Genomic DNA, 15,897 nt, shown 5'->3' with positions numbered 1-15,897 from the left:
CAGTTTCTGTGTTAGTTTGCTGAGAATGATGGCTTCCAGCTTCATCCATGTCCCTGCAAAGGACATTAACTCATTCTTTTCTATAGCTGCATAGTGTTCCGTGGTGTATATGTCCCACATTTTCTTTATCCAGTCCATCATTGGTGGCCATTTGGGTTGGATTGCGGCCAAGAAACATATTTAAAAAAAGTTCATCGTCACTGGTCATTAGAGAAATGCAAATCAAACCACAATGAGATTCTATTTCACACCAGTTAGAATGGTTATCATTAAAAAGTCAGGAAACCGGCCGGACACAGTGGCTCACGCCTGTAATCCCAGGAATTTGGGAGGCCGAGGCGGGTGGATCACAAGGTCAGGAGATTGAGACGATCGTGGCTAACATGGTGAAACCCTGTCTCCACTAAAAATACAAAAAAAAAAAAAAAAAATTAGCCGGGCATGGTGGCGGGCGCCTGCAGTCCCAGCTACTCAGGAGGCTGAGGGGGGAGAATGGCATGAACCGCGGAGGCAGAGCTTGCAGTGAGCCGAGATCGCACCACTGCACTCCAGCCTGGGCAACAGAGAGAGACTCCGTCCCCACTACCAAAAAAAAAAAAAAAAGTCAGGAAACAACAGATGCTGGCGAGGATGTGGAGAAATAGGAACACTTTTACACTGTTGGTAGGAGTGTAAATTCGTTCAACCATTGTGGAAGACAGTGTGTTAATTCCTCAAGGATCTAGAACCAGAAATACCATTTGGCCCAGCAATCCCATTACTGGGTACACACCCAAAGGATTATAAATCATTCTAGTATAAAGTGGTGTCTTTTAAGGAAAGGTAAGGACTGTGGTTCTCTTTGAGATACACGTAGGAACTTCAAGAGATCTATTCTAGCAGTCTCTCCAAACATCTGTTATTCACATACTCCTTTGATAAGTGGTTATTAATTATGTGGCCTGCAAGTGCAATGTGTTTTCCCTGCTGAAGGAAATAGAGGAAAACTAATGTGAAAACAACATCACCACCACAACCTTCCGCCGTCTGGTGTGATAGAGAAGATGACGCATTCTTAAAATGGGAGAAATTACTCAGGGAAAATACATAGGAGGAAACATCTTTGAGGAGGCAACAAACAAGATTCTTAGACATATCTACTAAGTAAAAATCAGTGGCAGGAAGGTGAAAAGAAAGAAAATTATTCAGGATCTACATTAGTTGGGAAATACTGAGATTGCATGACTGGGTTTCTCTGGCTATAACAGCATAAATAAATCGAACTTGACTCAAATCTTCAAACTCATTTTAGGCACCATCATTGGGCTAATTCAAAAAGACAGCACTGATATTACCTCATCTGGTGTAATCACATATAAAGAGTGTCGGGTTCCAGCAGAAGACATGGATTTGTGTCCATCTCCCTGTGCCACTGTTCCCTAGCTATGCTACTTTAGAACCTAATGATGTATTTTGGGGTTTCTATATGTATTATTTGAATTTGTAAAACGGGGATAATAACTAGTTTTTGTTTGTGTTTTTCTTTAAAACCAAAAGTCCTTTAGTAACTAGGAAGAAAAACTTACTTTAATGAGCTCAGACAAGGGGAGGTGACCATTAGAACTGGAATGATACATCTCAGAGACTCAAGCTGAAGTTCAGTCAGAGGTTAAGCAAGCTGGAAACAGGGGTCTGAAAGAGCCTGTGAGTGAAACCAGAGCTTGATTCATCCTTCTCTGTGCAGGTACCCTGGCCTCATGCCTTCACTTCTTCCCCAGCTCCTGCTCTCCTCTTCTCTCTAGTTTACACATAGCCTGTTATCATTTCCCCAGTAGTCCTCTGGGTTCCCAAAACGATGTCAGGTAACAAAGCAGAGAGATTCTAATAGCATCCGTTGAGATCAGGTGTTCTCAGTAAGCCTCTGTGGTAGTGGAGAGAGACCTGGACCACGTGGTGGATGGCTGTCTCTCTGGCAGAAGAAAAGGACTGATTTCTACAAAAGGCATATGAAGTACAAGGTTGAAAGTTTGGCAGAAGAATTGATTGGCATCTCTAACTGACCATTATTTCTAACCAGGTTGTTATGAAGATTGAGAAACAATTAGAGCACAGATGAAAGCAGTTTATAATCTGTAAAATTCTATATTAAAAGTAAGGTAAGGGATATGCTGTTTGAAACTTTCAAAGGTTTTGTATCTGTGCTAATCTTGGAAAGAGTAACACATCTAAGTGCTACTAACTCAGAATGACACAAGACTGGGAAGCCTTCGATGGATTAAAAATGTGGGGATAAATCAGAACACAGATCACAGGAATAAGGTGTTGATAAGAAAACAACAACAGCACCAACAAACTAAAAACAATGAGCTCCAAAAGACATGTCAGAATTACGCATGGATTTTTCATTTAAACATCACATTTCCTCCATGCTTTTGCCATGTACTGGTCCCTGACATCAAGATTATAGCAGATGGATTTGTATTGTGGAGACCCATAAACTAAATTCAATTTCATAAATATGTGACAATCTGTCATTTGAATATTTGCATTTATATGGTGCTTTCCTATGTATTTATAAACTTTCTCTCCAAAATGTATTTTAGGAATATCATTTAAGTAAATAATAAAACTTGAAGCCAATGTTTATCAACATAATGCTCAACTGAATTCGTTCTTTTCTGCATTTGTATAATTAGTAGGTTACATTCTGAAATTTTTCTGTTAGTATATGATCTTCTCACTTTCAGATACTTATATAGTGTCTGTATCAGATGACCCTTGCCACTTGTAAAAGAAAATATATCTCCAACATTCCTGGATTCTATAATGTTCATATATTTTTTCTGCTTGGAATTGTCTGTCTTCTTTATATCTTTCAGATATATAACATCATGCTATACTTAAAAAAAATCTCTTTTCTCTCAATGCTGGCTATTAGCCACATATATGTTTTCAAGAATTTCACCCTACATGGCTCTTCTCCCAAGGGCATTTGCATATAAATTTTAGAGTGGAAGAAAATATTTTGTTGTCCAACCTGGCCAACATGGCAAAACCCCATTTCTATTAAAAAATGCAAAAATCAGCCAGGCATGGTGGGCACTCTCCTGTAATCCCAGCTACTTGTGTGGCTGAGGCAGAAGAATCACTTGAACCCGGGAGGTGGAGCTTGTAGTGAGCTGAGATCATGCCACTGCACTCCAGCCCAGGCAACAGAGCAAGACCCTGTCTTAAAAAAAAAAAAAAAAAGTTTTGTATTGTAACAACTATGTATGACTTTCTTTTTGTTTGTCCTTGGAGAGGATATAACCTTTCTTTCTCATGCTAGTTCCCTTGACCCACATTTACGTGGCCAACAAGGGTGAAGCCCTACATGTATGTTTCTTGCTGTACCTTCAGGGGCAGAGCAGCATAAAGGGTGAAGATATAGCTTAGTTACCTCACCATCCGTAAAAATTAGGGAGCAAAAATGAGAGCGTTGGGGAGGGCGAGTTATATGTCATTATGGACAGCATAACGCTGATAAGCAAAGCAGTCTTTAGAAGCCAGAAAGTACGTAGCTGCACGTCCCCACATAACAAATGATAAAATGGGCTACAATGAAGTGTAGATCTATATCTATAGGACACACAACACTTTCTTTCCCAACATGATAATTTCACCCTAATGTATGACAATCCAGTATATCAATGGTCAAAAAGAGATGAACTTCGGGTCACACAGTTAAGAAACTGTAACTTTTGTTTTATAGTTTTTTTGCTTTTGAAACATCTGTCTTTCTGGAAATGCATTCTATTTCTGTCTACCTACCTACCTACCTACCTGTCAATCATCTAGGTAGATATAAATATATATTCTACAAACTACAGACAAAACTACTATAAGGAAAGTAAAGATACTCCTCAAATCCAAGTGTCCAAGTTAAGAAATATATTAACACTTTGGAAGCTTAATATCAGATATCTGACTCTCTCTGTATGAGTAGATAAATACATAAGTAGCTCTAAATGATGTAAAGTGGTATCTTGTATTATGTTAAAACAAAGAAAAATAATTTAACTTTTCTAGAATTAAATGAGAACAAAAAACCTATATATTTTTTCTTGTAAAAGATGTTATTTCCCATTCAAAAACCAAAGGCAGAATAAATTTGTACCTAAAGTTTCAGCATCTGGTAACCTGCTGCTATGAAAGGTTAGAAAGAAAAAACACCCACATCTCTGTAATTCCCATAATTGACACTTTTACATTTCTGTGCCTATAACATTTATACTCTCTCCCACAACTATAGCTCCTACATTGTTTAGTCAAGGTCTTATATGGAAATGGGTTCCTTGCTCAACACCAGTCATGTGGCCACAATTTCTTTATTGTGCACTTTCAATTTTCTCATTGGTGACTAGATTGCCTCATTTGTATTCCTGAAGTGCTGTTTGCATGACAGAACCTGACTTGCCCAAATTTACTGAGCAAATCATCTTCAGTCGTATTTTCACTCAAAACTTTTGAAAGTAACATTTTCTGACTCTGCTTCCATTCCTCACAGGTGCTTTATGTCTCTCGGCATTATGGCACTTCTTTTAGGGAACAGTACACTCTCTTGGGACCTAGAATTATATGGTATCTCTATTTCATATTTTGTCCTAGATTTCCTAGTAATGCGAAGGTCTGTATCATAATTACCATTTGGGTATGGCCAGTCCCTTGTTTCATGTTTTTCTGTCTATATTCATTGTTTTAGTTGTTTCCAATGACTTTTATGAGAGAGAAATATATTAAAATTTATATTACTTCAACATCTTTATGCAGAATTTTTGATAACTTATAGTAACTCAACAACTCTCTCATGTCCATAGCCTGATGAATATCAGGTTATAAAAATGAGCTAATTTATACTAATATTACATTAAAACTGCATTTTTGTTATGTTCCTCTACCTTTGCTTGTGTATCACTCTTTCACCAAGTCTTTTTACTGACTGAGACCTCTTCATACATCTGTGAATACCTTATATATTATTCTGTATACACTAGGCTAGCTTTTTCCTATCTATTTTCTTCTCTTTTTTGGTCTTTCTAAATCTGATATGCCTTTCTTTTCTGATACAATATTTTTTCTTCCTCTCTTTATTTTCTTCTTCTTGTTCTTCTTTTGGGTTTCCTCCTGCTTTCTTTTTTCATCTTTGTTTCCTTCCTTCCTTCCTTTCTTCCTTCCTCTCTCCCTCCCTCCCTTTCTCCTTCCCTCCCTTCTTCCCTTTCTTACTTCCTCCTATATTCATTCCCTTTTATTTTTTTATTTATAGAATTGGTTGATTCTAGATTGTTTTATGATTTCACATTTCTTATTTTCCTTTAGCTTTATTAAGGTGCAGTCACAAAATTTATATATTTATAGTATACAACATGGTGTTTTGACATATGTATTGTGAAATAATTAACTCAAGATAATTAACATATCCATCACAACACAGTTATTTTTCATAAATGGTGAGACCACTTAAAAGCTGTTACTTTAGCGATTTTCAAGCATGCAACATATTATTAACTATAGTCACCATGCTGCACAATAGATATCCAAAACTTATTCATCTTGTCTAACTAAAACTTTGTACCTTTTAACAGATATCTCAATTTTTTCTCCCTCTCCACCGAAGCCCCTGTCAACCACCACCATTCCTGTTTTACTGAATTAAACATCATGGTCTCTGTTTGTTGATTCATATTTATCTGAGATAATATTGTTTCTTTCCTTTTTAAGTTGCCATTCGCTGATGTTTGTACCAGTGTTCCTTTGAAGCAAAAGAGTTTTTTTGCCTCTGTCCTTAATTATGTTCTTTTACTCTCAGTGAATTGCTAGAAAATTTGAAACTGCCAGTTACTAACAAATACCATGATTTAAGGTCAACAACTCACATTGTAGTTGCACACATCTAACTATTTTTTACACAGATTTTATAATAGAGCTACATTCTGGGTACCGGAGGAAAAATTACAAGGGGCATTTGCATTTTCAATAGGAACTAACTTTTTACATTAATATACAGTAAATACAAAGTGCTTTTTTTAATACACCGTACGCATTTTGGGAGTCAATTCTTTTTTACATCTTTCTAAATGATTTTCTGATTAATAGGAATTTTAACTCTAAACGTTTATGCCATTTTGACTTTATTATCCCAGGCAACTTCAAAATGTCTTCCTTTTTGACGTACTATCTCTAACTTCCAGCCTAAGTTTTCCTATGTTATTCCAATGTGGAGATTACATGAGAGGTTAATGGCATCTATGGATCTTTTAATAGAAGTGGCAGGAGTGATTTCTGGTGTCTGCCAACATCTGTTGTGTGATTATATATATATATGGCTATAAATATAACATGTTCTTATTTAACATGTTTATTGATAAAAGAATCAAAATTTGGCTTACCTCCTCTCTTGTTTATCTTGGCATAGCCGGGAGAATAGCTACCAGAGATGGAGGAGGAGCTGCTGAAAGCCACATGGGGGAGTCCAGAGACAAGTGGCTCATCACATTTTTCTGAAAACAAAAGACAGAGAGGGAGAGAGACACTCAACAACGATTTTGAAATAACGATTGGTATGTGTTGGTTAAAAAATCATTGAATCTGATATGTCTTTTACATATCTTTGAAACAATATTTAGCAAAGGAATTTAGGCAATTCTGTTATCCTAAGTATAACATAACACAGGAGCAGTTTATATAACCCTGATATTCAAACAGAAAACCATAGCAAAGCGCATTACTCCGAAGGACTTCACCTCAGTCTTGCTATCTGAGAATCATGAATAAAATTGAGCTTGTTCCTGTAATCGGCTTTGGTATCTGGCATCTCCTGGAAATCTTCAGGTATTTATACATTATAGGAACAGAGAACTAGAATTACCAACGTTGGAGGAGGAAAGACAAAGAGGACTCCTACCAAAGCCAAAAGACCAAGAAATGGGGAGTTGCTAACCAACACGTATAAAATTTCAGTTATGTGAGATGACTAAGTTCTGGAGTTCTGGTGTGAAATATTATACCTCTAGATGATATTGCACACTTATCAAGGCAGATCTCATGTTACATGTTCTCACTAGAATAGAAAAAAGAGGCTGGGAGTGGTGACTCATGCCTGTAATCCCAGCACTTTGGGAGGCCAAGGCGGGTGGATCACCTGAGGTCGGGAGTTCAAGACCAGCCTGACCAACAGGAGAAACCCCATCTCTACAAAAAATGCTAAATTAACCGGTCATGGTGGTGCATGCCTGTAATCCCAGGTACTCGGGAGGCTGAGGCAGGAGAATTGCTTGAACCTGGGAGGCGGAGGTTGCGGTGAGCCAAGATCGCGCTACTGCACTCCAGCCTGGGCAACAACAGCAAAACTCCGTCTCAAAAATCAAAGAAAGAAAGAACTAGACATCAGCAAGTAAAGACAGAATAACCATCAACTTGAAAATTATTACTGACAGAAAAATTAATCAGTTCCCATCGTGCTCAACCAATCAACTGCACTGAAACCAGGCAATACCTCAATTCTATTTGTAACACTTTCTGCACTTGGCTTTTATAATGTCATTAAGATTTTTTTTCTCTTTTTTCTCATTAGCTGCTTGCTCTCTGATTCCTTTGATGGATCTTTCTCATTTTGCCAACGCCTAAGTGCTTCTAATGTTAACGTGGCCAGGACTGTTCTGAGTCTACCGTCCCTCTCTGGGTCTCTGGGAGATGGCATGGAGGGCTAAGTCTTCTGATACTGGGATGTTCCAAATCCTACTGCCTCGCTTCAACTCCATAGCTACAGATAGGGCACATACAGCTTCCAGAGATCACTGTTACAAAAGACTGTGTGGTCTCCCTGCTTCCCCTCTCACTCTGCTATAGTTTTGCCGGCAGCAGCTGAAGAAACACTTTTCAAACTGTAAGTGAACCTGTGGCTGCTGTACTCAAAATGTTCTCTGGCTCCTGCTCTCAACTTGGCCTACTGTTCAAAGTACCCCTGCCCAACCCCTGCTACCCCGCCACCCAGTGGCCTATGATGGCCACAACACTAGTCTTCTCTCTTTCCCCATGTTCTTGTCTATTCCTGTCTAGCCACCATGGCCCCTTTCCTCTTCTTTTTTCTTTGTTATTTTTATTTGAGACCGAGTGTCACTCTGTCGCCCAGGCTGGAGTGCAGTGGCGCCAGCTCGGCTCACTGCAACCTCTGCCTCCCAGGTTCAAGCGATTCACCTGCCTCAGCCTCCTGAGTAGCTGGGATTACAGGCGTGTGCCACCAAGTACAGCTATTTTTTTTTTTTTTTTTTTTGTATTTTCAGTAGAGACGGGGTTTCACCATGTTAGCCAGGATGGTCTAGATCTCCTGACCTCGTGATCTGCTCGCCTCGGCCTCCCAAAGTGCTGGGATTAAAGGTGTGAGCCACCGCGCCTGGCTTTACTCCTACCCTTTAAAAACAATCCTACCCCTGCTGTAAGCCTTTGCAATTACTACTCCAAGTATCCTCTCTTGTCACAGGTCTCTGCTCAATGTCACCTTTGCCACTGAGGACAGGGTTTGCTAGTTCACCCAGCATTTTGTTGCCATCAGTCTCTGTATCCACATCTTGCTTGATTTTCTGTCATAACACATATATGTTATGTTGTTACTCATTTAATTGTTTTGTTGTCTTTCTCTCCCACTAGATAGAAAGCTCCATCTGAAATGAAGTTTTAGTTGGCCTAATGCTTACTCTCTAGTGATCTGAACAATGGTACTTGGCACGTACTCTAAAAACATTTGTAGGATAAATGAATGAATGTACTAAACCCAGTGAACCTCAAAGAGTCTGGAAGCAAGATCTCATATTATAACATGCCACAACACTTAATTTTTAGAGTAGTGGTCTTAAATTCCCCACAAATGTTTATGCTCAGAACTCTGTTTAATAAAACAGAAAATGTTTCTCTATATATTCAAAAATGTTTCTCTCTCAAATTTATAAGCAAAAAAAATTTTAGCAACAGAAAGAATAAACTAATTTTCTTGTAAATTCACTTAAGTGAAGTCCCCAGTGGTACTGGAGAAATGAATTATTATTTACTATCCCACCACTCAATTGTATACAAATTGGAAATTAAAATGAACAAATCCATCTTCATATAATATTTGTAAAATTGCTTATTTTTCTTAGTTATACTGCAAGCGCCTCTGTGAAATATGGCATGTGTGTATAAATAAGTTCCCCAGAAAGTTAAATGTAAAAGAATGAAAAGAACATAAAATTTGTTTTAAAAGTATCAATTCACAAAGCTATCATCTAAAGTAATGGGTTTCATATTAATCGAAAACATCTACTTCTGTTTAGCTGTGAGCACAAACATACATCCTTGATTTTCCTACTTTCTGATACATTGGATTATAACTTTTTATAATTTTTGAGATAAGTGTTGCCTTTAATTGGAGTAAACATTCCTTCTAATGTTCCCGTTATATTAGAAATGTGCTAACATTCACTTATGTTCACTTCATTCATTTAAATATGCATCAACTGCCAAGCACTGAAGTGCAGCTGAAGGTGAAATTAACAATGCCCTGCCCTTGTAAAGCTTATGTTTTTGTGGGAAGAAACATGCCAACGAAAAAATGTAAATTTATAGTATGCTATGGTAATTAATACTAAGAAGGAACATTAAATATGAAACAGTGGGCAGGAAGTTTGGGGGTGAGGTGGAGAGGAAGAGAATTGCTATTTTATGCTGCCTTCTCAAGGAAAGCTTTGACAAAATGATCAGGTAGCATTTGAGTAGAAATATGAAGAAAATGAGGAAGAAAGCCATGTTATAAATCTGCAGGATCATGCTAGGAGAAATTTTTCTAGTCCATACCTGCTCAGTCAGACTAGCTCATACTTGATAATAATGCATGACACATTTTCTAAGAGTGAATATCCAATGCATAGATATGGTTGCGTTGAATGTAATTAAACTAAGTTGATAACTGATTAAATGATCCAATAGCTAATTTAAATTTAGAATTTATATGTAGCATTTATAAAACCATAATATAGTTTAGAGTTATTACATTAAACAAATTGGCTTCTGTAACTAATTGATCATCTGAGTACCAAATTTTACATTTTTTACTAATTTAAAAAATCAAAAAATCAATTTTTAAAAATTTAAAAATTAAAGTAATAATTTGAAAAAATTATATAATTATTCAGAATAATAATAATTAGAATTAAATTGAGATTAGTAAAGATCAGGGCCAATAAGCAATTTTTTTAAAAGGCGAATGCAAAATTATTATCAGAATGTAAAGCACCAGTAATCTCACATTCTTCCAAATTAAAACATAATCTATAATCATATTATAAGCTAAAAAATGCAACAATTACTATATTTTTTCCTGGAGGACATTAATCACGAATATTTATTGAGATCTTACACTGCATTTTGCTGTTTTCACTACTTCAGGCAGATTATATGTATATGTGTGTGTGTGTGTGTGTGTGTGCATATACACACATATATATAATTCCATTTCGCTACATTCCATTTGTATATATGCACACACATACATACATACAAAGATATGGCGTATTCCTCCATAAGTGGCAGTAATAAATGAATCCACAAAAAGTAATTAAACATGAAGCAACAAAAGACTAATAAAAAATGGTTTAAAATTCAATGCTAAATAGAATAAAATCAAATACTAAAAGTCACAAATAAGTTAGAAATGTAGGGTTGTTGTTAGTTGAGTTGCTCATTAGACCTGGCTCCATCATAAACGTGTGACCTTGAATATGTCAATGAACCCCTTTCCTACAGGTGATACACAAGTAATATGAGGAAGTTTAAGTTTCTCTCAAGCTCTGAAAACCCCAAAATAGTGTTAACCACCAAGAGTTAGAAAACTATGGCCTGCAGGCCCAACCCAGCCCACGGATTGCTTTTGTAAGTAAAGTTTTATTGGAGCACAGTTACACATCACGCATTTATGTATTGTCTCTGATGGCTTTCACACAGCAGTAGAATATGGCAATGGATATCATACGGCCCACGAAACTAAACTATTTACTATCTGAGCTTTTACAGAGTGAGTTTCCAAACCTCTTATCCAGTATAACAAATATGAAGGAACTTAGGAATCAGAATGATTAATGATTAGAGTGTCAGATGCCATATAATTAATGAATAGAATCTGAAGAAATTAGAGACTACAGATAGGTAGAAAGGAAATTTTAGAAAGAGGGAACACCTCAAGCAACATGAAAGAGCCCACAATGAATTTGAAATTTCCCAGAGATGGTTGTAGCAGCACTCCATGCAAGCACATATTGCCGTACTGACTATTACAATATACTATCCATTTTTATTTCCAACTGTAATAATGGTTATCACTCATTATGCATTCTAAAAAGTCTGCTTTTTTGTTGTGCTAAAACATGTATCTCAATCTCCTGCAGATATTAAATACTAGGAAATCAGGCAAATCCCTGGAGAAAGTTAGAATTTTTATATAATAGTAAAGGAGGGAAGGAGCGAAAGAAAAAGAGAACCAACATTTGAAATAATCCAGTGTTGTGTTTTCCCATACTACTGGGATGTCTTCCAAAACTACAGCCATACACAGCAATGGCAAATATTTGGTCTCCAGCATACTTCCCTTCCAGGGAATCTTGGATGAAAACTAGAAAAGCAGATGGGCCTTGAGTTTTATTTTCACACAATTTCAGTCAATCATGAAGGCAGACTAGCTATATGAATCCTGTACTAACTCAAGCTGGAGCAGAGGAAATTACTGGCAAATAGACATGAAATAGCTGTTGCCCTTTACCTAAAAGATACGGCTGAGAGGTTTGGCTATTGGCAAGGGATACTGGCAGGAGTTTACAAGATTAAAGGACTTCAGAATACACGTAACTGACACAAAAGTATGGTTTTCAAATGCATCTCTGCTGAAATATAATGTCTGAAAAATTTTCACAAAACAATATATGTTTAAACTATAACACTTCAAATAGATGTTTTATATGACCCATTTGGTAACATAAGCCTAATGGAGGAAAACAACTAAAAACAACAAATGACTCAAGAATGAGAGAGTGCTAGCTGAACAGAAATTCTAGCAATAACATCCTCACTTTTATATTAGGAAAAATTCCATGGCAAAAGGCACATTCTGAGTTGAACACATCACTCTGTGGTCTTATGTGTACATTCAACTTCTACCTTTTGAAGTTCGAGCTACTCTACCTATACCTGCACATTTACCCTGCATCACGTGTTATGACTATTCCTTTCCATCATCAGTAGCACAGCAGTTCCTCCAAGAGGTCTTTTATCTACCCCCTGATGTCCATTTCAGGGTCACTAGAGTTAATGCAATAACTACTGACGGCCAGAAATGTGGGAGGGCACACAACATCGGGACACTCAGGAGCAGAAGGCAAGGTGCAGTCCTGGAGCACTGAGATGGGTCACCAGACCCTGAAATGGACATCGGGGGAAGACAAAAGACCTCTTGAGGAACTGCTGTGCTGCTTGGGAAGCCATAGAAGAGCTTGTCGTTCAGCTTGTAATTCAAGATCGTTTTAGTCATAAGGAACAAGGCAGGATGGGAAGCAGAAGGCAAGTTTGTTGGGAGGTTTGGCCAGAGCTTCTTAAATTACTCCTGATGTCTGCAAGCCAAATTTTGTCTAAATTTAATTTATATTTTACATTTTCTAATTTTCACATATCACATTTTTCTTTAATAATATGTGGAAAGTACAGGAAACAGAATACGATACTCTTTTCCAATTTTTATAATAATTTTTAGACATAGTTGAGGGTCAAGTTTTTTTAACTTAACTTTGTATAATTAATATTTTGGTGAAAGGCGTGACTTTCAGAGGTAGCAGCATGCTCCTTAGAGTCAAAATACTTAGAATTTATTCCTAGCAACATAAATTTGGGCAACTTGTTTAATCCTGTCTTACCCACAGTTTCCTTAGTTTTTCCATTATTTCAAAAGTCCTTTTCCTGTTTTGACCCAGTCATTCTAGATTTTTAAATCATAACAATATAAAATAAATGGTTATACATTCAGAGTTATAGAAGTATGCTATAAAAATGTATGCTCCTTCTTAGGGCAAATAACTCATTGACTACTACTCAATCTATCTTATATATCTTCACTTATACCGTATTTTCCTCCCCTTTTTATGGTTCATACATTGCTTTTGTGTATCTCTTGCTCCAGCTTCCCTGGACTACTCTTTGCTATTGAAAATAAGATACATCTTTCTCTTGCTCCTGTAGAATTTCATACAATACAGTTAAAGAAAGAACCCTAATAATCCATAGAAGTCATTGCTATTATTACTCTTCATAGTACATATACACAGATGCAACATTTAACATAACAGATATTTAGATACGCACGCAAATAAACAAACAAAAAACATTTACAATCTGGTCTTTAACATACCTTTTCACTTACTGATCTAGCATAGAAATTCCCATACAAATATAGCCTCATTTTATGTATTTCATTTTATATTAGAGATCTTTTATTATTTATATTAGGCTCTGCGTGGCAGAAGTAACTAACTTTGCACAGAAAATACTAGAGTGCTAGGTCATTGCTGAAACAGGTCATATAATCGCATTGAGAATTAATTATTTTCTCATAGAGTCTACAAGTAAGTTCACAAAAGAATTTATCAAACAGAAGGACCATGAAGAGAAGTACAATTAGTTTGTCATCAAATGCTAATTTAGGAAAAAGCTAAAGATAATGGAATTGGAATGAAATCAACTGATTGGACATAACTTATCTGACACACAGCGAAAATTGCTAAGTGAATACAATAAATTCAAATGCCTTCCTTTTTTCTTTTTACTATATCTCTCTTGTTTCCTACTAGATGGAGGTGACCTAATTTACTCTTTTATTTCATTTTCCATTTAATGAGACAAAGCCCAGTGTGCTACCATAGGCATTATGGGGGTGAGCCCGAATGAGGCAGCCTTCCCACCTCTCATCTCAATCCTTCCAATTTGGACCTTGATGAACATACAGATGGCAGAGATCATTAAACCACAATCAACAAATCAATTGATAGTAATAGCAATCATTTATTGAACACTTACATGATAGGCAAGTAAATATTTTGAGTGGGTCATCTCACTGAGTTATCACAGTAACCCATTGAGATGGGTAGTATTACCATTTTATAGATGAGGAGGCTTCAGATCTCACAGCTGAAGGATATTAAAGTCAGGACAAAGGCCAAATTGTACCTGATTCTAAGGCCTGTGCTTCTGAAGTCTAGTTTTCTGGGACAAATGGTTTCTATAGTGACTTCAGGTAAAATCATATATGTTGCACTGGGCTACACAGACCTAATAATATTGAAATTGTCAAATTGTTCTCACCACCTCTCATTTTGATTCTAAGAATTTACATGAAATGTTACCCTATATAATAATATTGCAGGAATTTCAATATTTTGTGTGCCAAATCAGACCCACATCTTTTAACTGAAAGAGGTTTCTGCAGTTTTAAATAGATGTTCTCAGAGAAACCCATATATAATCAGCAATTTAATGGATATGCCTACATTGAATAGCCTCAGCAAAATACATCAACTTTATTTCATTTATTCATTCAATAAATATTTACTGGGCACTTATTTCCTGCTTCAATCTTTATCTCCTTACAATCCATTTTCTTCAGAGTTGCCAGATGGATTTTTTAAAACTGGGCATCAGATTTTGCCATGCCCTGAAGACTTCCTGATGGCTTCCCCTCTTATTTAGTATAAAATCCAAGCTCCACTGGGCCCAAGGTAGTCTGGCCCTGAAGATAACTCTGGCGCTATTTTACTTCACTCCTTCTCTGGGTCACTAAGCTCTAGATTCACTCTCCTCTCTCTTTCATCCACACCAAGCACACCCTTGCTCAAAGGCCTTTCCATCCTCTCTGATGTCCAGCTAAAATTCTCTCTACCAGGTTTAAAAGAACTGGTTCCTTTCCACTCTGATTCTGACGCAAATACTACCTTCACTTTTTCTCACCAGTTCATCTAAATTAACCAACTCAATTTCTGTCTTCATTGGGACATTGCTTGCTATTCTATCACACTGTCTTGTTTTGTTTCACAGCACTCACCACAATCTGAAATTATCTGGTTTGTTTTTAATTTGTTTATTACTTTTCTTGTTGAATGGACTGTAAATACCATGAGAGGAAGGCAGGTGCCTGACTTGTCCACTCTGTATTCCCAGAGCCTCAAAATCTGTCATGCAGCATAGCACAACCTTGCAGAGGGCTGTTGAATGAATGAATTACTGACAATGATAAGAAATAAATCCATCTAAAAGCAAGCAAGGCAAAGTGCTTCCTAGTTTTGACTATTGAGATGTATTCACTTCATCTGTTTAGCTTCTAAGATGTATTTTTGTATTTTCCATTTTAAAATCTTCATTGCAAAAGAGAAATGGCTTCATCCCATGATCTTACACATAGATCTACTTCACTGTATCCCACATGAGAAATATCATCTCTGATCTTCAACAACTTAAAATGACTTGTAATATGGAACCCCTGAATTATATAGAGGGTTTGTCTAACTCATCAGTACAGTACATGACTTTAGGACTTTTTAAACATCTTGGCTCCAGCAAATGAGTTTTTTGAGACTTGAAACTATTGACTATTGTCAGTTAGCTCTTTTACATCTACTTTTAGTCTTAAAAAGAACATAAGACTTTGGTGTTCCTAATATAATATTTTCATTCTGTATCATTGAAAATCTATTATGATCAATATTGGTTTATATGTTGATTTCTCTGCCAATAATCCTCTTCTGAGGAAGGGAACTTCTTTTCTTTCCCAATATGCAGAATGTAGGGCACACCATAGGAACTCTTCATATATTTTGAAAA

At 36.6% G+C, this 15,897-nt stretch overlaps 1 protein-coding gene across 1 annotated transcript in view; it reads right to left on the bottom strand.

The window, feature by feature from the left end:
* The window catches only part of CNTNAP2 (contactin associated protein 2), a 2,297,635-nt gene that overhangs the window by 1,627,217 nt on the left and 654,521 nt on the right, over positions 1-15,897 (bottom strand). Inside the window, exon 2 of the mRNA XM_003820514.5 lies at positions 6,405-6,515. Coding sequence (XP_003820562.5) covers positions 6,405-6,515 — 111 coding nt within the window. The remainder of the gene's footprint in view (positions 1-6,404; positions 6,516-15,897) is intronic.

This window comes from Pan paniscus, chromosome 6 (assembly GCF_029289425.2).
Source record: "Pan paniscus chromosome 6, NHGRI_mPanPan1-v2.0_pri, whole genome shotgun sequence".
In the NCBI taxonomy this organism is placed as follows: Eukaryota; Metazoa; Chordata; class Mammalia; order Primates; family Hominidae; genus Pan; species Pan paniscus.
This window is presented reverse-complemented; position numbering and strand designations above follow the sequence as displayed.